Source organism: Macaca fascicularis, chromosome X, assembly GCF_037993035.2.
Source record: "Macaca fascicularis isolate 582-1 chromosome X, T2T-MFA8v1.1".
Taxonomy (NCBI): Eukaryota; Metazoa; Chordata; class Mammalia; order Primates; family Cercopithecidae; genus Macaca; species Macaca fascicularis.
Window position 1 is genome coordinate 84,359,356 of NC_088395.1, and position 20,952 is coordinate 84,380,307.

At 41.2% G+C, this 20,952-nt stretch overlaps 2 protein-coding genes across 5 annotated transcripts in view; one reads left to right on the forward strand and one right to left on the reverse strand.

The window, feature by feature from the left end:
* Window positions 1-6,543, reverse strand: part of MAGT1 (magnesium transporter 1) — a 60,854-nt gene extending 54,311 nt beyond the window's left edge. For all 4 annotated transcript variants that reach the window (XR_012430364.1, XR_010584352.1, XM_065538440.1 and 1 more), the window contains exon 1: window positions 6,259-6,543. Coding sequence is in view for 2 of the 4 variants with exons in the window: in XM_065538440.1 (XP_065394512.1) it covers window positions 6,259-6,456 (198 nt within the window). In the remaining 2 variants the exon portion in view is untranslated. The remainder of the gene's footprint in view (window positions 1-6,258) is intronic.
* A 3,889-nt stretch (window positions 6,544-10,432) lies between these two features.
* On the forward strand, window positions 10,433-16,676 carry COX7B (cytochrome c oxidase subunit 7B). Its single transcript, XM_005594000.4, has 3 exons — window positions 10,433-10,558; window positions 13,645-13,769; window positions 16,475-16,676. Exons 1-3 carry the CDS (start codon window positions 10,519-10,521, stop codon window positions 16,550-16,552), a joined length of 243 nt encoding a protein of 80 aa, XP_005594057.1. The 5' UTR covers window positions 10,433-10,518; the 3' UTR covers window positions 16,553-16,676.
* Window positions 16,677-20,952: the final 4,276 nt, after the last annotated feature.

Here is a 20,952-nt window from a genome sequence, read left to right on the forward strand (position 1 = left end):
GAGTTCGAGGCTGCAGTGAGCTCCGATCACATGTCACTGAACTCTAGGGGGGACAACAGAGCAATACCCTGTCTCTAATATATATATATATAAAATAGAGGAATTATAATCCTTATTCACAATGACCTCTAATATATATATGTATAAGCATATTTGAATTCATCTAATACTGACCACAACTTTGTCACATGTATATCTCTATGAATGATATATATATATATATTTATGAGGTACATGAGATGTTTTGATACAGGCATGCAATATGTAGTCATCACATCATGTAAAATGAGATATCCATCTCCTCAAGCATTTATCCTTTGTGTTACAAACAATCCAATTATACTCTTAATTTTTTAAATCTACAATTAAATTATCATTGACTATAGTCACTCCATTGTGCTATCAAACAGTAGGTCTTATTCATTCCGTTTTTTTTTTTTTTTTTTGTACTCATAAAGAATCCCCCCTCCCCCCACCACCCCCAGCTTCTGGTAGCTATCATTCTACACTCTATCTCCATGAGTTCCAGTGTTTTCATTTTTAGCTCCCACAAATAAGTGACAACATGCAATGTTTGTCTTTCCGTGCTCAGCTTATTTCACTTAGTATAATGACCTCCAGTTCCATCCATGTTGTTACAAATGATAGGATCTCATTCTTTTTTATGGCTGAATAGTACTCCCAAAACTTATTCGTGTCTTTGTTCTAACCATCAGGGTTTATTCATAAAAATTCTTCATATTTTCAGCTTTCTTAATCATCTACCAGTCCTCAGGTGTTAGTATGAAGTAAAACGAAACAAATTCTTAGTTAAGGTATACATTTCCAGCTCCCTCCTTAAATTAAGAGATCTGGAACAGATCTGGAAATATAACTGGCAGATAATTACTGAAGAAGACAGTGAACAGAGAAGCGAGCATTTTTAATCCTTAAATGCCATCTGCTCCATTATCAGTTCACCTACTTCCTGGATAGGGTTAAAATCTATGGTTGTCCCCTTTCCTTAGTTTTTTATTTTTTGGTGGTATCTCCATTTATTTGTTCTGCAATTGCTACTAAGCCTATTTCTCTGTAATCAGATATTTTCTAGAGAACTGCGGGGTTTTTTGCACATGTGATACCTTCAAGTGTCAGTTCTCACAGCAAAGTTTTTCCAATGATAGCCTGCCTTGTTAAACATCCCAAAAAGATCAACTGGAAAACATTTACCACCCAGAGGAATCTCACTTTATTTTCTAACATTTACTTAACGTCTTTCTAACATTACCTAACGTCTTCTATATGCCAGGTACTGCATTAGGTACCTTACAGCCCTCATCTCATTTAATTTTCACAATAGCCAAAGAAATCAGCATTTTTTCCATTCTTCTGATGAGGAAAATGAGACTCAGAGTAACTTGTTAAACATCATTGGGGGTGGATTAAAGCATATCCTTTTTAAAACTACAGACTTTTTTGGAAAATTGGGGAGGGAGACCCATCTGCCATCCTAGCATTATGATGACCAGTTTTATTATGCTTCAGTATGCATTGCGTGTTCATCACTTTCCACGTTTCATATTATTTATTTATTATTATAGATTCCCAGAAGAAATATGAATAATTTTATCAAAGACCATGCTTTTTCATTTTTATCATGCTGCCTAAGATAACACCAGATGCGAGGACGAACAACTTCCCTTCCACAAAAAGGGGAAAGGATTCACCATAAAATAAAACCAGTCGCTGCAAAAACAAGCCTTTGTTGCCTAGCAGAAAACATAGGCTTTGGAACTAGACAGACCAGTGTGGGATCTCAGCTCAATTTCTTAGAGTTGTGCTTCTCTGAGCAAGCCCCCAACCTCCCTCTTACTTACTGTCAGCTCCCTTATCTATCTATCTACCTATCTATCTATCTATCTACCTACCTACATGGGGTGGACAGAGACGAGCCTGGCTATATTGTTCAGGCTGGTCTCAAACTCTTGGCCTCAAGGGATCCTGCCACCTCAGCTTCCCAAAGTTCTGGGATTATAGGCATGAGCCACCATGCCTGGCCAGTCCCCTCATCTTTCAAGTCCCATCATCTTCCAAAGGGGGTTGCTTACTCTGCAATGTTAATGTGTGGATTATAGATAATGAGTATAAACTATGGTGCCTGGCATGTAGAATGCATTCGACAAATATCAGAGAATAAATGGCTGGGCTCAGCGGCTCACGTCTGTAATTCTGTCACTTTAGGAGGCCAAAGCAGGAGGACTGCTGGAGGCCAGGAGTTTGAAACCAGCCTGGTCAACATAGTGAGATCCCGTCTCTACAAAACATTTTTAAAAATGTGAAAAGGAGAATAAGGCCATGTTCCAATGAAAGCATTGTTAAAAGGTATGAATAATAAGCAGGCTAGCATTCCATTTAACAACAGACAACTATGAGGAACTTGAGTGATTTTTAATCATATTCATTTAGGGGAGGTATCTTTCAAAAATAACATACACACACACACACACACACACACACACACACACACACACTTTTTTTTTTTTGAGACAGAGTCTCACTCTCTCATTCAAGCAATTCTCATGCCTCAGCCTTCTGAGTAGCGGGGACCACAGGCATGTGCCACCATGGCCGGCTATTTTTTTTTTGTATTTTTAGTAGAGAGGGAGTTTCCCCAAGTTGGCCGGCCTGGTCTTGAACTCCTGACCTCAAGTGATCCACCTGCCTCGGCCTCCCAAAGTACTGGGATTACAGGCATGAGCCACTGCACCCGGCAAAAAAACAGATTTTAAGATCAGACAATATCCTATTATTTAAAGTCAAGTTTACTATAGTAGATAGACCTGGAATTTTTTTAAAATAGTGTTTTCAAAAATGGACAAAAAAAATGTTCTGCAACAGAACACCCATATTTTGAAACTGTGTCTAAGGAGTACCATAGTAATCTTTTTAAAAACAGCCTAAACCATTCTCAGAGAGGGAAGGAGGAAAAACTAAATCATCTTTAGCAGCCTATATAAATTACATGCTTACTGATGAGAAAATCCAATTTTATGTTGTGAAATCTAAGAAAACCTACAACTGAGAGAACGGATTCCTGGCTGAACACAGTGGCTCATGCCTGTAATCCCAGCACTTTGGGAGGCCAAGGTGGGTGGATCACTTGAGCCCAGGAGTTCAAGACCAGCCTGGACAACACGGCAAAACCCCATCTCTACAAAAAATACAAAAAATAACTAGGCATGGTGGCACATGCCTGTAGTCCCAGCTGGGAAGGCTTAGGTGGGAGGATCACCTGAGCCCAGTGAGGTCATAAGGCTGTACTGAGCTACGATCATTCCACTACACTCCAGCCTTGGCAACAGAGTGAGACCCTGTCTGAAAAAAAAAAAAAATATATATATATATATATATATATTTATTTATTTATAAAAAGAAAGAACAGATTCCTGATTTTATGTAAGTACACAGTTAATTCGATGTTTGTTGAGGACATTTTGACAATGCTGGATATGAGGTAAAGAAAAATTAATTAAGAAGTTTCAGCATTCAAGATGCTTACAGTGTTAGGGCAAAGACTGGCATATAAACAAGGACAATACAGGTCAGGCACGGAGGTTCACTCCTGTAATCTTAGCACTTTGGGAGGCCAAGGTGGGAGGATCACTTGGCCCCAGGAAGTAGAGGCTGCAATGAGTCATGATAGTGCCACTGGACAGCATGCAGCCTGTGTAAGAGGTCCTGTCTCAAAATACATACATACATACCTACAATAACTATATGATGTGCTGAATTCATCTCAGTTCACCTGGAGGCACCAAGAAAACTTTAGCCGAGGAAGAAAGAAGATACTGTTTGAGCTAAGACTTGAAGAGCAGGAATCTTCCGGTGAATGAAAGGGTGGGGTAAGAGAAAAGGAAGATATTCTCGCATAAGTCCTGTACATGCATGAAAAGCGTGAATGTACTTCCAAGAGAATACAGAAGGATCAAGGAAGGCATGTCATCTATTGCCTTAACATCAAATTCACATAACATAAAATTCACCATATTGACCATTTTAAAGTATACAATTCAGTGCTGATTCCTTAAAAAAAAAAAAAAAAAAAAAAAACCAACCTATTTTCAGCTAGGCCATTCTGCTTCCAATTCAGTGAGTCAATGAATAAACTTAATTTCACTGGTAGAAATGTTAAGTTTTAAAAAGCCTTCACTTTTTTTTTTTTTTTTTGAGACGGAGTCTTGCTCAGTCGCCCAGGCTGGAGTGCGGTGGCGCGGTCTTGGCTCACTGCAAGCTTCGCCTCCCGGGTTCACGCCATTCTCCTGCCTGAGCCTCCCGAGTAGCTGGGACTACAGGCGCCCGCCACTAGGCCCCGCTAGTGTGTGGTTTTTTTTTTTGTATTTTTAGTAGAGACGGGGTTTCACCGTGTTAGCCAGGATGGTCTCGATCTCCTGACCTCATGATCTGCCCGTCTCGGCCTCCCAAAGTGCTGGGATTACAGCATGAGCCACCGCGCCCGGCCAAGCCTTCACTTTTTAATTAAAAAGAACAAATGCACTAGGCACAGTGGCTCACACCTGTAATCCCAACACTTTGGGAGACCAAGGCGGAAGCAACACTTGAGCCCAGGAGTTCGAGACTAGCCTGGCAACACAGAGAGACTCCGTCTCTACGAAAAGATAAAAAAGTAGCCGGGGATATTGTGGCACATGCTGGTAGTCCCAGATATTCGGGAGGTGGAGGTGAGAGGATCATTAGGGCCCAGGAAGTCGAGGCTGCAGTGAGCCATGATCCCGCCACTGAACTTCGGCCTGGGTAACAGAGCAAGACCCTGTCTCAAAAAAAAAAAAAAAAAAAAAAAAAAAAGAAAGAAAAGAAAAAGAAAAAAAAATTGTGGTCATTGTGGAAAATCAGGTAATACCAGCAATACCAGCATGTAAAGTAAAAAGTGAAAACGTTCCGCTCATAGACAGTCCCAACTGCCCAGAGATAGCCACTGTTAAGGTACTGTCATGTATCCTTACAGAGATTTCTCTATACATACACATATATTTATATATAGGGGATGCTGTTGTTTTCAGCATAAAAAATTTGTAAGACATAAAATTATGTATTGCTCTGCATCTTGTTTTCCACATAATAGCTTAGGATCCTCCCAAAGAAGGACATCAATTTCTAGTTTCAGTGTCTGAGCCTGCTCACTTCATGATATTTTTGACAATTGTATATTTTTATTGTACTCTTTGCCAATCTAATAAGCAACTCATTAAGTTTAATTTCCTAGCTTAGTTTTTCTTCTTATGTAATAGTTCGAATACTTAGAAACATAGAGAAGATAGCTTTCTTTCTTAATTCAGTTCAAGTAGAACAAGTATCTGAAGTGCTTAACTGGTATTTTTAAAGTATGTGTACAGTTCTTCTGTAACAGAGGAAGCACAGAATGTACAGGAAATAGCGTTAGAATGACTGAAGTAGGGTTTGAGTCCTTGTTCATTTTCTAAATTTAAGACTCTATTTTTCTCATCTATAAAATTAGAGGGTATAAATAATTGCTAGTAGTCTTAAAGTTCTAAGAGTATATGACTCCAAATTACGAACGTTTGAAAACACACTGTTAAAATTCCTCTACTTGAATTGCTTAATGGTGAGAATACTGTATCTCCTCCATTTCCCAAAGCCTATAAATTCCACAAGATCTTAGTTTTGTTCATTTATGTATACCAAGCGCCTAGAACATTGCCTAGCATGCTTACATTTGTGGAATGATTGAAAATGGTTAGGAGCTTTCAATCTGGTAAATTGTCTTGAAACAATTATTTGGACAAAATAATAAATCTAGCATAATTTCACTCTTCGGTCTAACTCTCACACTCCTGAAATGAAAATGCTACAAAATAGAGAACTCTTATACATCATTCAGGGAGTTACATCTGCCAACAGTAGAGAGTCTCAGATATTCTACTCCCGGGATCTAAGTCGAACTCCCCACCCCCAACACCTGACGGGGCCCACACTCAAAAGTGTCAAAACTCATAGCTATGCAGATTCACAAGCCTATAGAAGTCGGGCTGTCACCTACCCTACCCCACTCTCAAACTCTACATCCCCAGAAGACGAAGAGTTACAGTTCCTTCTCTCACGAATTCCACAACTCCGAAAACCGCGGAATTGAAGCCATCAGGCATAGAAGCGGCAGGGAAAGGGGGTTGGGATGAGGCGAACAGACCCTCTCAAGCCCCAGTCATTGGGAAAAGTCCATGTCGCTGGAAACCGCGTCCTCACCTCCTTCTTTCTTTGGGCAGAGGCCGAGGGAACGTCGTAAACGATGAGTAGCGCCACCGCCATGGTCAGAGAGACACACCAAACCCACCAACGCGCTGCCATGTTCGCTCCTCTCCCTTCTATAAGCGAAACTTTGCTCCGGCTAGGTCTGAGGGTGGGGCGTGAGAACAGGCAAATCGACCCCTTGCCTTTCCTCATTGGTCCAGCTCAGCCCTGCCAGGCGACCCCTCACATTACGTCACAGTGCCCTGGCGCTACACGCCAGCTAACAGACGGTTGATTTCTAACTGGCCCCGGCAGGCCAATAGAAAAAGGATAATCTGGAGGTTTTTCATTGGTCCGCTAAAGATAATGACCCGCCCCTTCCTCGATACGTATACATCTAGCGCGCTGCCGCTTTCCAAGCACGCATGCGCAGTTGTGAACTATTGCGGCGTTACTGAGTCCAAAATGGCTTGAAGTCGCTAGAACGGAATAGTTCACCCAAAGGCTCATTTAGAAGTCCTTGGAATTCGCTTCCTTCATGTAATATTTTAGAAAAATGGGACCTAGCCAAGCGAGGGATAAGAGCTATCTAGTCCGTGATCCTGCCTCCAAAGTACTTCAAAGTGAAAAAATAAAAGTAGGAAAGCAAAAATATACCTAATATCACTGAGGGAAATTTAAAAATGTAAATATGAACAAGAGCTTGTTGAATACCTATTGTGTTCTAGAAACTGTGCCGGGGCGCTGAAAAAAGAGGACGTCCAAGATTATTTTTAAAAGTTTTTATTTATGGCTTTTTTTGAGATGGAGTTTCGCTCTTGTAGCCAAGGCTGGAGTGCAGTGGCGCGATCTCGGCTCACTGCAACCTCCTCCTCCCGGGTTCAAGCGATTCTCCTGCCTCAGCCTCCCGAGTAGCTGGGATTACAGGCGCCCACCATCACGCCCGGCTAATTTTTCGTATTTTAGTAGAGACGGGGTTTCGCCATGTTGGGGCAGGCTGGTCTCGAACTCCTGACCTCAGGTGATCTGCCCGCCTCGGCCTCCCAAAGTTCTGGGATTACAGGCGTGAGCTACCGCGCCGGCCGGCTGCATTTTTATTTTTATTTTTTTTTAAATCAGTTAAACTCCTTGACTTCACTATTTAAAGCACCAACAAGGACTTTAATTGCAGGGTACAGACAGCAAATTCCTTCCTTTTATTCATTATTTTGTTTGGGGGATGGGTGCAAAAGTAAGGTTGTAAAGAAGAAAAACACCAACAAGATAAAATCAATCTGCCTGCAATTTGGATTCATTTTGATGGTGTGGAAAATATTATATGACTATTATTTTAGGCGCTACTGGAAAAAAAAAAAACAGGAAATTAATTTCAGTATGTTGGAGAGACAAGGAGATGGGATGGAAAGAAAAATAGCTGGTTCTTAAGTGAAGAGATGTGAAGTAGAGATGTGAAAAAAATTAAATTATTTATGGAAACTTATATTAAGAAAACGCAGGCCGGGTGCGGTGGCTCATGCCTGTAATCCCAGCATTTTGGGAGGCCGAGGTGGGTGGATCACCTGAGGTCGGGAGTTCGAGACCAGCCTGACCAACATGGCAAAACCCCTGTCTCTACTAAAAATATAAAAATTAGCCGGCCATGGTGGCGCAGGCCTGTAATCCCAGCTACATAGGAGGCTGAGGCAGAAGACTCGCTTGAACCCCGGAGGCGGCGGTTGCAGTGAGCTGAAATCGTGTTATCACACTCCAGCCTGGGCAACAAGAGTGAAACTCTGTATATATACACACACACAAAAAAAGAAAATGTAAAATAAAAGTACACTGAGACAAACTGTGTGATTCAATTTATATGACATATCACATTCTGGAAAAGGCAAACTCATTGGTACATAGAACAAATTAGTGACTGCCAGGGGCTAGGTTTAGGGAAAGGGGTTGATTACAAAGAGGTCAAACAAGGGTGTTTTTATGATGCTAGAACTATTCTGTCCTTAATTGTGGTGGTGGTGACATAATTGTATGCATTTGTCAAAACGCATAGAACTGTACACTAAAAAGTGAATTTTACTGTGTGTATGTTTTAAAAATAAAAATTTTAAAGTTTAAAAGGGATATCTTACCTATCATATTGACAAAAATCCAAAAGCTTGACACTACATGCTATTAGCAAGGCTGTGGGGAGACAGGCACCCTTTATATTAATACATTGCTGGCGGGAAGGCAAAATGTTACATCTATAATTTGGCGATATCTAACATAACTACACATATATTTATCCTTTAATCCAGCAATCCCACTTCTAGTAACCTACCTTGGAGAGATACATCCAGCAATATGAAAATATGTGTGCACAAAGTTACTCATTTCAGCACTATTGAAACTGAAATATTCTTGAAACTACCTAAATGTTCCAACATAGGAGATTGATTGAATATACTATAGCACATATACACCACAGATTTTGCAGCTGTAAAAAAGGAATGAGGAAGACTTACGTAAAACGATAGTGGATTTTTATGCTACATTTGTATAAAATAGAGAAATAAAACATACAGGTATTTGCCTATTTTTGCAAAAGGAAACACATGAAAGATAAACCAGAAAGCAATGAAATTGGTTACCCATAGGAATTGGTGGAAATGAAATGCAACAGTTGGGAGGGAATGACACTTCTCTAAGTACACTAGTCTGTTTAGTTTTGACTTTTGGAATAATGTTAATATTTTCAATAGTCAAAATGTATTATCAAATCATTTAGTTTTACAAGATGAAAAAGTCTTAGAGAGATGGATAATGGTGATAGTTGCACAACAATGTGAATGCCATTAATGCCACTGAACTGTATGTATTTTGCTTTTTGTTTTGAGACAGGTCTCAGGCTAGAGTGCAGCGGTGCGATCTTGGCTCACCCTAACCTCCGCCTCCCTGGTTCAAGCAAGTCTCATGCCTCAGCCTCCCGAGTAGCTGGGATTACTAGCGTGTGCCACCACGCCCAGCTAATGTTTTTGTGTATTAGTAGAGAAGGGGTTTTGCCATGTAGTCTTTTCTTTTGTTTCTTTCTTTCTTTTTCTTTTCTTTTTTTTTTTTTTTTTTGAGACGGAATCTTGCTCTGTTGCCAGACTGGAGTGCAGTGATGCGATCTCAGCTCACTGCAACCTCCGACTTCCTGGTTCAAGCGATTCTGCCGCCTCAGCCTACAGAGTAGCTGGGATTACAAGCACACGCCACCACGCCCAGCTAATTGTTTGTATTTTTAGTAGAGACGGGGTTTCACCATGTTGGCCAGGATGGTCTCGACTCCTGACCTCGTGATCCACCCACCTCGGCCTCCCAAAGTGCTGGGATTACAGGCGTGAGCCACCGCGCCCGGCCTAACAGCTTTCTTTTCTTTTCTTTTTTTTTTTTTGAGACGGAGTCTCGCTCTGTCGCCCAGGCTGGAGTCCAGTGGCACAATCTCGGCTCACTGCAACCTCCGCCTCCTGGGTTCAAGCGATTATTCTGCCTCAGCCTCCTGAGTAGCTGGGACGACAGGCGCGCACCACCACGCTTGGCTAATTTTTGTATTTTTAGTAGAGACGGGGGTTTCACCATCGTGGCCAGGCTGGTCTTGAACTCCTGACCTCGTGATCCGCCCACCTTGGCCTCTCAAAGTGCTGGGATTACAGGCGTGAGCCACCGCGCCCGGCCAATAGCTTTCTAAATTTGTTTTATCACATATTTATCTACATATTACAATAGTTTTTACTATTCTTGCAACTTTTCTCTAAACTTGAAGTTATTTGAAAACTAAAAGCTAAGCCAATTAGTATAGTAGTAATAGCAGACCAAAAAAAAATATGACAGAAGTAAAGGAAGTTTTGGAGGAACAGAAAGAAGAAAGAGCTAGTGTGGAGATACCAAACCGAAGCTTGTGGAACTTTAACACCATTTTGAACCTAGTTTCTTAAATGATTCCGCCGAAGATCAGTGTCTCTGCTGCCCTCTATAGAGCTCTAAACCTAGCTTAGAGGAGTTCTTTCATTCTTCATTAACCACCACCCACCGTACGTCATTTTATAAAGCCGGAAACTACATTTCCCAAAAGGCCATTTTTTTCTTCGCGGTAAAAAGGCTTGCAATTACTATAGGTTTTACAGATCTCGCGAGATTGCACCAAATGCCATTAAGAATCCCGGCTGAAAGCCATTTTGTTTTTCAGCTCTGTTCAAGGGTACCTGAAGCGAATTTGCACCAAAGCAGCAGCTCCATTGTCGCAGTTCTAGCTTCACCTTCACGATGTTTCCCTTGGTCAAAAACGCACTAAATCGTCTCCAAGGTGAGCAAAAATTATGACAAATCATTTACAACAACCTTATATCAATTTATCCTCGCAGCCTCGTATCCTTTCCCTCTACCAACATCTCGGCCTTCTAATCCTGAATGCTGTCTCCCATCTTGTCCCAAGTTATTGGGATGATGTCGTTAGCATTGGCTTTATCACCCAGTCTTTCTGTTTCGGTTTCCTGCTCTCTTTGTGTTATCGGAGTGATAGTCTAGCTCTGCTTTTTAATTCTTCAGTAACCTATGATTTCAGGGAAGGACACTCTTGGTAGACACCTCGTTCCTTAAGTGATGTCCTACATTTTAGCTTTGGGGATATGTTTACTCCTAACCCTGTATAGAAGAATATCTTCTCCAATTCCTATTACTGCAATAGACGGAAACTGTAAATCTAGCTCTTCACATGTTTTAATTGCAGGGAAACAACCTAAATGGTATCGATGCAGCTTTGAAGTTATTTGTGGATTAACACTGTTAGCTGGCCAAGCGCGGTGGCTCATGCTTGTAATCCCAGAACTTTGGGAGGCCGAGGCGGGCGGATCACCTGAGGTCAGGAGTTCGAGACCAGCCTGACCAACATGGTGAAGCCCTATTTCTACTAAAAATACAAAAATTAGCCCGGCGTGGTGGCGGGCGCCTGTCAATCCCAGCTATCTGGGAGGCTGAGGCAAGAGAATCGCTTGAACCCGGGAGGCGGAGGTTGCAGTGAGCCAAGACTGCCACTGCACTCCAGCCTGGGCAACAAGAGCGGGACTCCGTCTCGGGGGAAAAAAAAAAAAAAAAAAAACAATGTTAGCTGTCCTGAAAGTAATCGTGTTCATTTTTTTTCTCATTAAAAGGTTGGGCAGGTACAGGGAGTTTTGAGACCAGCATTATGTAGTGAAAATGCAGTAGACTGAGGAGAACAAATTAATTTTCATACTTGATTTGGGCAGAAGGTGACCTTCAGTAACGTGGGCAGTTGTTACAAAATGAAGGTGACCCTGAATTACTATTTAGTTTGTTTAGCCATCTTTTGATTTTCACTTAACAGAATCATTGGAGGATATTACTAGATTGTCTTCTAAACACGTAAGCAACTTTGAAAATAACTACAAAATATTAGCTGGACTATTTTCATATTCCAAAAGTAGCATTTATTATCTCTTTTACTTTGGGCATATGATTTAGCCTTTTTCAACCTCAGTTTCCTTCTTTGTAAAATAAGTAATTTGTAAATAATGCCTAAATTATAAATTGTAAATAATACCTATTTCATGGGGTTGTTGAGGATTTTATGAGATCACCAATGTATGGTAATTAAACAGTTGTCACAGAGGAGAGGGCTAATGAAATCCACCAGAGTTACATGAGTGTGTTGAAGTCATGAGATGTTGCAGAATTTTTTGGTAGTCTTAATTTCTTTGCTTTTTGAGCAAATAGGGCCACCTTGTACCTCAGGAAATGTTTTTTATTTTTTTTCAGTGTGGAATTCACATGCCCACTTCTTATCTTTTCTGGAGCAGAATATATTATGAAATATTTGTAAATTTGCCTATCCCAGTGTGACTAAAAGATGAAAAGGGAAAGCTATGTAAGACAATTAGAAGATCCAATAATGGTCAGATAACTATCTTGAAGTAACCCATTACACCACGTAGAAATATTAATTGCTAGTGAATGGGCAACATTGCAATTTCTTTTTTTTTGGAGACAAAGTTTCGCTCTTGTTGCCCAGGCTGGAGTGCAGTGGCTCAATCTCGACTCACTGCAATCTCAGCCTCCCAGGTTTAAGTAATTCTTCTGCCTCAGGTTCCCTAACTTTTCATTATATATATAAGTACCTTTTGAGGCTCTTTAAAACAATAAGGACCTGCTACTTAAATTGGACAGGAAGGAAAAAAAAAAAACAGCTAGAAACAAGCTTTTTCCAGTCTCGGCTGTTTCCGAAGCCCTCCTTTTTAGTTCCTCCAGGGTCCATTTGGAAACTTTTTTGTTCTCTTTCTACTAGTATAATAGTAACAGCAAAGTTTATCATTCTGCTCAAAAACTAACTCCTTAGCTAATTCTGCTTCCTTGTACGATACTGATTTTTATCTACATGTGTAATCCTCTAGACTGGAAGTTACTTGAGGACAGAATCTCTGTCTTACACTTTTTTATGTACCCCATTTCTCATTTTTATTTTTAGGGACAGAGAATTGCTCTGTTACTCAGGCTGGAGTGTAGTGGTGTGATCATAGCTCACTGCATCCTCTAACTCCTGGACTCAAGTCATCGTCCAGCTACAGCCTCCTGAGTAGCTGGGACTACAGGTGTACGTGCACCACCATGCCGGGCTAATTTTTAATTTTCAATTTTTTGTAGAGACAGAGTCTCACTGTGTTTCCCACATGGTCTGAAACTCCTGGCCTCAAGCGATCCTCCTACCTTGGCCTCCAAAAGTATTGGGATTACTCTGAAAGTACTGGGATTACTGGGCCACTGTGCCCAGCCCACTAATTTTTTAAAAATCAAGATTACTCTAGTTTTGGCGAATATTTTTGTTACTGTAGTAATTTTACAATCATAAGCATTTAGTGTGCTTTAATTTGAAGTTCATTTGAGTTCGTTCACCCTTGTATGTTGTAAGTTGTTGGGCTCTGTTAGTAAACTTTAATGAAAATTTAAGTCATAAGTATTCGAATTAATCAATGGGAGCCAAAATTTCAGGGGTTATGTAAATACCACTTTGTAGAGAATGTTACTGACATCATTCGTTCTTTGCTTTTTTCCCAATACTATTATGAAAACTCTGAGGCATACAGAAAAGTTGGAAGAATTGTATGAACACCCATATACCCACCACAAAGATTCTACAGTTAACATTTTGCTATGTTTTATCACGTATCTGTCCATCTGTCAATTCATCTTCTTTTTGATGCATTTCAAAGTACACTGCTTTGCTTTGATTAATAGCTACCATGTGTTTTAACATTTTATTGAACTACATAATACTGTAAAATTAACTTCCTTGGCTTTCCTGATTGGCAGTATCAATCACATATGTTTTCTTTTCCTGACAATTGATAATATGCTTCTGTAATTTTTTTTTCCTGTAAGTTCGAAGCATTCAGCAAACAATGGCAAGGCAGAGCCACCAGAAACGTACACCTGATTTTCATGACAAATACGGTAATGCTGTATTAGCTGGTGGAGCCACTTTCTGTATTGCTACATGGACATATGTAAGTACTATTGATTAATAATTTCTATTTTAGATGTTTTTCATTCTCATTTAGTCTGTGCATTCAAAGTGTCTTAACATAGTAGTGTACATTTCTAGTTAGGAGGGACTTGAGAGATTCTGTAATCTAATTACCTACCCAGTACAGAGGTTTTTTTATCGCAGCATTCATCTGTCTTCTGTTCTTAACATTCCCGGTAATAAATTGCTTACTGGATCACAAGGCAGCCCTTTCCATATTATGTAGCTGTTTTTTGTTTGTTTGTTTGTTTTTTTAGAAGGAGTCTCGCTCTGTCCCCCAGGCTGGAGTGCAGTGGTATGATCTTGGCTCACTGCAACCTCTGCCTCCCTGGTTCAAACAATTCTTCTGCCTCAGGCTCCCGAGTAGCTGGGACTACAGGCGCACGCCACCATACCTGGCTAATTTTGGTTTTGTTTTTTATTTATTTATTTTTTTTGAGACGGAGTCTCACTCTGTTGCCCAGGCTGGAGTGCAGTGGCGTGATCTCAGGTCACTGCATCCTCTGCCTCCTGGGTTCTAGGGATTCTCCTGCCTCAGCCTCCCAACTAGCGGGATTACAGGCACCCTCCAGTATGCCCGGCTAATTTTTGTATTTTTAGTAGAGATGGGGTTTCACCATGTTAGTCAGGCTGGTCTTGAACTCCTGACCTCAGGTGATCCGCCCACCTTAGCTTCCCAAAGTGCTGGGATTACAGGTGTGAGCCACCGCGCCCAGCCTTGTGTGGCTGTTAAAAGGATCGTATGGTGAGTTAAAAATCTGCCTTTTTCCTATGCTAACCATCGTTCATTGCAACACAGAAATTCTGATCCACTTCCATATAACAGCCATCAGATAATAGAAAATTGCTATCATATCTCCTGAATTTTCTTTTTCAAATTAAACATCCTTAGTTTTATCAGTAATTTTTTTGTTCATGGTTTCCAGGATTTTTACTACCTTGGATCACCTTCGTGGACATAACTCCACTTAACAATTTTTCTTTTAAAATTTTGCGCTCAGGCCGGGCGCGGTGGCTCAAGCCTGTAATCCCAGCACTTTGGGAGGCCGAGACGGGCGGATCACGAGGTCAGGAGATCAAGACCATCCTGGCTGGCACGGTGAAACCCCGTCTCTACTAAAAAATACAAAAAACTAGCCGGGCGAGGTGGCGGGCGCCTGTAGTCCCAGCTACTCGGGAGGCTGAGGCAGGAGAATGGCGTGAACCCGGGAGGTGGAGCTTGCAGTGAGCTGAGATCCGGCCACTGCACTCCAGCCTGGGTGGCAGACTGAGACTCCGTCTCAAAAAAAAAAAAAAAAAAAAAATTTTGCGCTCAGAACTTAGCACAATATTCCTGACAGATGAGATGTAATACAACTTTTTATATTTTAGTTTCTTTACATTTTACATTTAACAGTCTGTTTTTCAGTCACTGTACTTACTGGCAAAAAGTAGGAGTCCTGAAGTCTTTTTTTTTTTTTTTTTTTGAGACAGAGTCTCGCTCTGTCACCCAGGCTGGAGTGTAGTGGCATGATCTTGGCTCGCTTCAAGTTCCGCCTCCTGGGTTCATGCCATTCTCCTGCCTCAGCCTCCCGAGTAGCTGGGACTACAGGCGCCCACCACCACGCCCGGCTAATTTTTTGTATTTTTAGTAGAGATGGGGTTTCACCGTGTTAGCCAGGATGGTCTCGATCTCCTGACCTCTTGATCTGCCTGCCTTGGCTTCCCAAAGTGCTGGGATTGTAAGTGTGAGCCACTGTGCACGGCCTGAAGTCTTAATAAATACATAAGTTGGTTTCAAAAGATACAAATTAACCCTTACCGTAATAATCTTTATTTAAATAAATAGGCCTTTTTAATTTTTGTTTTGATTTTCCTGAAATCAAATATTAAGATGTGTGCCTAGGCTGGGCATGGTAGCTCACGCCTGTAGTCCCAGCACTTTGGGAGGCCCTGGCAGGTAGATCACCTGAGGTCAGGAGTTTAGTACTAGCATGGTGAAACCCCATTTCTACTAAAAATACAAAAAGTAGCCGGGCGTGGTGGTGGGCGCCTGTAAGCCCAGCTACTTGGGAGGCTGAGGCAGGAGAATCGCTTGAACTTGGAGGGGGTGGAGGTTGCAGTGAGTCGAGATCGTGCCACTGCATTCTAGCCTGGGCGACAAAGCGAGACTGTCTCAAAAAAAAAAAAAGTATCCTTAATTAGAAGGATAAACAGATGTTGAACAAATGTTTGATCAGAGGAGCTGTTGGAGGTGAAATATTCCTTAGTGATACAGAGAATACAAAACACTCTTTAGCAGTTACTAGGTAGTCGTGGTTGAGGGAATCAGTGTTTTGAGTGGGTAGTATAGAAATGTGAAGTATAAATTTGAGTTAAATACAATTTAAAAATTCATTTCCTCAGTGATACTAGTCACATTCCAGGTGACCAGTAACCACATGTAGCTAGTGACTACTGTTTGGGACAGTGAAGATCTAGAACATTTCCTTCAGCTCAAGAAGTTCTATTGAACAATAGCACTGCACTAGAAAATTAGGACAGCAATCAGGTTTGGCCTATATGGAGGGTATTAGATCTACCCAGGTGAGTTTCTGTGTATTTTTAACCTATAGAGCAGAATATCTGTCATTTTCAAGAAATAGTCTCTAAGGGAGAGTATACTCTGTTTTAAGCATGTAACTGACAGCATTTTAATTCTTACAGGTAGCAACACAAATCGGAATAGAATGGAACCTGTCCCCTGTTGGCAGAGTTACCCCAAAGGAGTGGAGAAATCAGTAATCATCCCAGCTGGTGTAATAATGAATTGTTTAAAAAACAGCTCATAATTGATGCCAAATTATAGCACTGTGTACCCATTAAGATATGGCATTACTGAAGAAATAAAGTACATTTGAAACCTTCATTGTAGGTTTTGTTTCTTTGTAAATGAAACCAAGCTTGATCACTTTAGCCTTTATGTTAAAGTCAAATGCTGCGCAACTGCTTAAATAGGTTTTTGTTTTTTGAGACGAAGTCACACTCTGTCCCCCAGGCTGGAGTGCAGTGGCGCCATCTCGGCTCACTGCGACCTCTGCCTCCCGGGTTCAAGCGATTCTCCTGTCTCAGCCTCCTGAGTAGCTGAGATTACAGGCACGCACCACCAGGCCCAGCTTATTTTTGTATTTTTAGTAGAGATGGGGTTTCACCATGTTGGTCAGGCTGGTCTCGAACTCCTGACCTCGTGATCCACCTACCTCGGTCTCCCAAAGTGCTGGGATTACAGACTTGAGCCACAGTGCCTGGCAATTTTTGTATTTTTAGTAGAGACAAGGTTTCGCCATATTGGTCAGGCTGGTTTCGAACTCCTGACCTCAGGTGATCCGCCTGCCTCAGCCTCCCAAAGTGCTAGGATTACAGGTGTGAGCCACGGTACCCAGCCCTTAAATGGCTTTTATGAGGTAATGTAAAAGGAAAATTTGCCTTTGACCTGGAAGTCAACTTTATAGTAAGCTGAAATTATGTTTATAAATAACTGATCACAGAACTATTGTAGATCACCTTTGAGCCAAAAATTTGGCCTGGATTTTGGTTATGCCTACTACTATGTGACTCTCATTTGTATTTATACTTGGAATTGGCATTATTAACTCCTTTTCACTCCTGCCTAGAAAACTTAGAAGTGCCACCAGACCCAAGGGAGGAGTGGTCCTATAAAAGAAACTCCTAGCCTGTCTGAAGACTAGCTACTAGCTCCTTGGCTGTTTTGCATATTCAATTTTTTTTTTTTTTGGAGACGGAGTCTTGCTCTGTCGCCAGGTTGGAGTGCAGTGGCATGATCTCGGCTCACTGCAACCTCTGCCTCCTGGGTTCAAGTGATTCTCCTACCTCAGCCTCCCGAGTAGCTGGGATTACAGGCATGCCGCCACCATGCCCAGCTAATTTTTGTATTTTTAGTAGAAACGGGGTTTCACCGTGTTGGCCAGAATGATCTCGATCTCTTGACCTCGTGATCCGCCTGCCTCGGCTTCCCTAAGTGCTCGGGCATATTCATCTTGATTATAGCTCTTGGTTTTTCATCATATTTATTATTAGGAATGTTTATGATATTAAAGAAAATCTTCGGGCTGGGCGCGGTGGCTCAAGCCTGTAATCCCAGCACTTTGGGAGGCCGAGACGGGCGGATCACGAGGTCAGGAGATCGAGACCATCCTGGCTAACACTGTGAAACCCCGTCTCTGCTAAAAAAATACGAAAAACTAGCCGGGCGTGGTGGCGGGCGTCTATAGTCCCAGCTACTTGGGAGGCTAAGGCAGGAGAATGGCATGAACCCAGGAGGCGGAGCTTGCAGTGAGCTGAGATCCGGCCACTGCACTCCAGCCTGGGCGACAGAGCGAGACTCTGTCTCAAAAAAAAAAAAAAAAAAAAAGAATCTTGTCAAATGCAAATGCAATCTGTTCCCCGTTATCTACTATCATTCACCTGTTGACTTGCTATAATTATTAACAATGTTTGGATTTGTGGATTATTATTTTAGTACATAACATTGGATTTTATGTATGTTACCTGAAGAAAAACAGTATCTGCAGCACATATTTCTTTGTTTTTCTTTTTTGAAATGGAGTCCCACTCTGTTGCCCAGGCTTGAGTGCACTGGCACGATCTCGACTCACTGCAACCTTTGCCTCCCGGATTCAAGCAATTCTCCTGCCTCAGCCTCCCTAGTAGCTGGGATTACAGGCGCCTGCCACCGTGCCTGGCTAATTGTTTGTGTTTTTAGTAGAGATGAGGTTTCACCATGTTGGCCAGGATGGTCTTGAACTCCTGACCTCAGGCAATCCGCTCACCTCAGCCTCCCAAAGTGCTAGGCTTACAGGTGTGAGCCACCGTGCCCAGCTTATATATCATTACTTTCTTGGCTAAGAGCTGTAATCGGTGGTGTTTTTTTTTTTTGTTTGTTTGTTTGTTTGTTTTGTAGTAGTTTTCTTGATAGTGATCAAGTCAGCAGAAAGTAGAATTTCAGTCAAGTAACCTGTCTATATTAGCTAAATTATTTTTTGCTTATTACTTAGAGTGCTGGAAGTATGCTGTCATGGGATATGTCCTAGTTTCTCATCAAATGGGCCAAAGTCAGTGATTTTATTTGAAGAGGAAAAATTGAAAGTCATTATAAATTAAGTTGCGAGTTTAGTAAACATATTGTATCACTATTTGATAAATTTGAATGCTTTATGGTATTTCATATTTAGAATGTTCAAAATAGTACTGAAGTATTCAGATACATATAACCCTGAGAGATATTGAAGTAAAATAAACATGCATTTAAGGAAGTGTCAACCTTCAATTATATACCTTTTTGTCACTGAATTAACACTATTTCTTAAGACGTGGAGGCAGTTTCAGTATGGTTTGTACTAAGCTAAGTGATAGTTGTCATCTATATGACAATTTAGAATGTTTTCTGTGTCCATTTGCGACCAAAATTATATGTTGCTTTGTGTGATAAAACCTGGTGGTGGTAGTATCTTTGAACACACTTTTTGAACTTAGTTTTGTAGTTATCTTGTCCTGATGAGTAATTCTAAAACTATTATGGCCACTACTAGAAATGAAGCAGTGTGTGTGTGTGTGTGTGTGTGTGTGTCATCACAATATATACTGACCTTGGAGTTTTCCTAGCGCTCTCAGAGCCAAGAAAATATCCTTTCACACAAATTTTCTCAATGTACCTGTAACATCACTTTGAGTTTTAGTTACACCTAGAGTTGGAAAGTCATCAAATTAGTCTTCTGTCCTCAAGTATCTGTATGTCTGAAGAATTTAGGTAAGTTACTTACCTTTAAAGCATTGCCAATCCTTTATTTGGATGGCTATGAAATATTTTAACATGAGTGTGAATGTCATAAATCCCATTCTTTTTTTTTGAGACAGAGTCTTGCTCTGTCGCCCAGGCTGGAGTGCAGTGGTGTGATCTTGGCTCACTGCAACCTCCGTCTCCTGGGTTCAAGGGTCTCCTGGGTTCAAGGAATTCTCCTGCCTCAGCCTCCCAAGTAGCTGGGATTACAGGCGCCCACCACCACACCTGGTTAATTTTTGTGTTTTTAGTAGAGACAGGGTTTTGTCATGTTGACCAGCTGGTCTCAAACTCCTGACCTCAGGCGATCCACCTGCCTCAGCCTCCCAAAGTGCTGGGATTACAGTCATGAGCCACGGCGCCCAATCTCATAAATCCCATTCTTAATTTCACTCTAGGACAGAATTATTTTAGCACCTGTGTTCTGTTATTTTAGATTCATTTAACTTACCTAGAAATAGGTACTGTGGTAGTTGTAGAGGTACAGATGTTGAGTTCCCATCCTGGCTTAACATCATTGGGGTTATTAATACACTTCATAAGCATTTTAGGGATACCTGCTATCTGATACCCCAGCAAACCTGATTATTTCTTGAAGACATTCCCTTCTATGCTTGTGCATTGGTAAGGAGGATTAGGGATGATGCATTTAAAGACAGAGTTTTAGTCTGGGCCTGGTGGCTCATATCTGTAATCCCAGCACTTTGGGTGGCTGAGGTGGGAGGATCATTTGAGGCTAGGTGTTCGAGACCAGCCTGGGCAATGAAGGGAGACTCCCATCTCCACACACACGAAAACAAAAATTAGCCAGGTGTGGTAGTGTGTGCCCATAGTTCCAACTACTTGGGAGGCTGAGGTGCAAGGATCGCTTTAGCCCCAGAGTTTAAGGTTACAAGGACCTATGATCACACTTCTGCACTCCAGCCTGGGTGACAGCAAGACTCTCAAAACCAAACAAACAACAACAACGAAATATATACATAGCTCTCTAGGTTTTTACGTTAGAGTGCCTAAGAATGTACATGGTTGGCAGAGGATCTTGCAGCTCATAGTGATAAACTTTAATATTTACATAAAAATACTAGATAACTAGTAGATTCAATATTCTGCTTCTGATAAAGCTATATTTTTGGTTTTGCCTTTTAGTGAATTTCTTTTGGATGCTTAACACAATGTTAATATAGTTACAAACCAACTTGCTAATATTTGGAAACCCACTTAAAAGCTATCTTAATTTCCTATGATGTGATTTTTAAGATTTTAAATTTGGGGCTGAGTTTGTATCGTAATTAAGGCTGCACACATTGATAACTACAAAATAATGCCTGGGAAGATGAGTCCTGAGGCT

Coding starts and splice junctions, on each gene's coding strand:
- COX7B (XM_005594000.4), top strand. CDS start 10,519: ATGTTTCCCTTGGTCAAAAACGCACTAAATCGTCTCCAAG. Junction 10,559..13,644: donor CGCACTAAATCGTCTCCAAG/GTGAGCAAAAAT, acceptor TTTTCCTGTAAG/TTCGAAGCATTCAGCAAACA. Junction 13,770..16,474: donor GTATTGCTACATGGACATAT/GTAAGTACTATT, acceptor TAATTCTTACAG/GTAGCAACACAAATCGGAAT.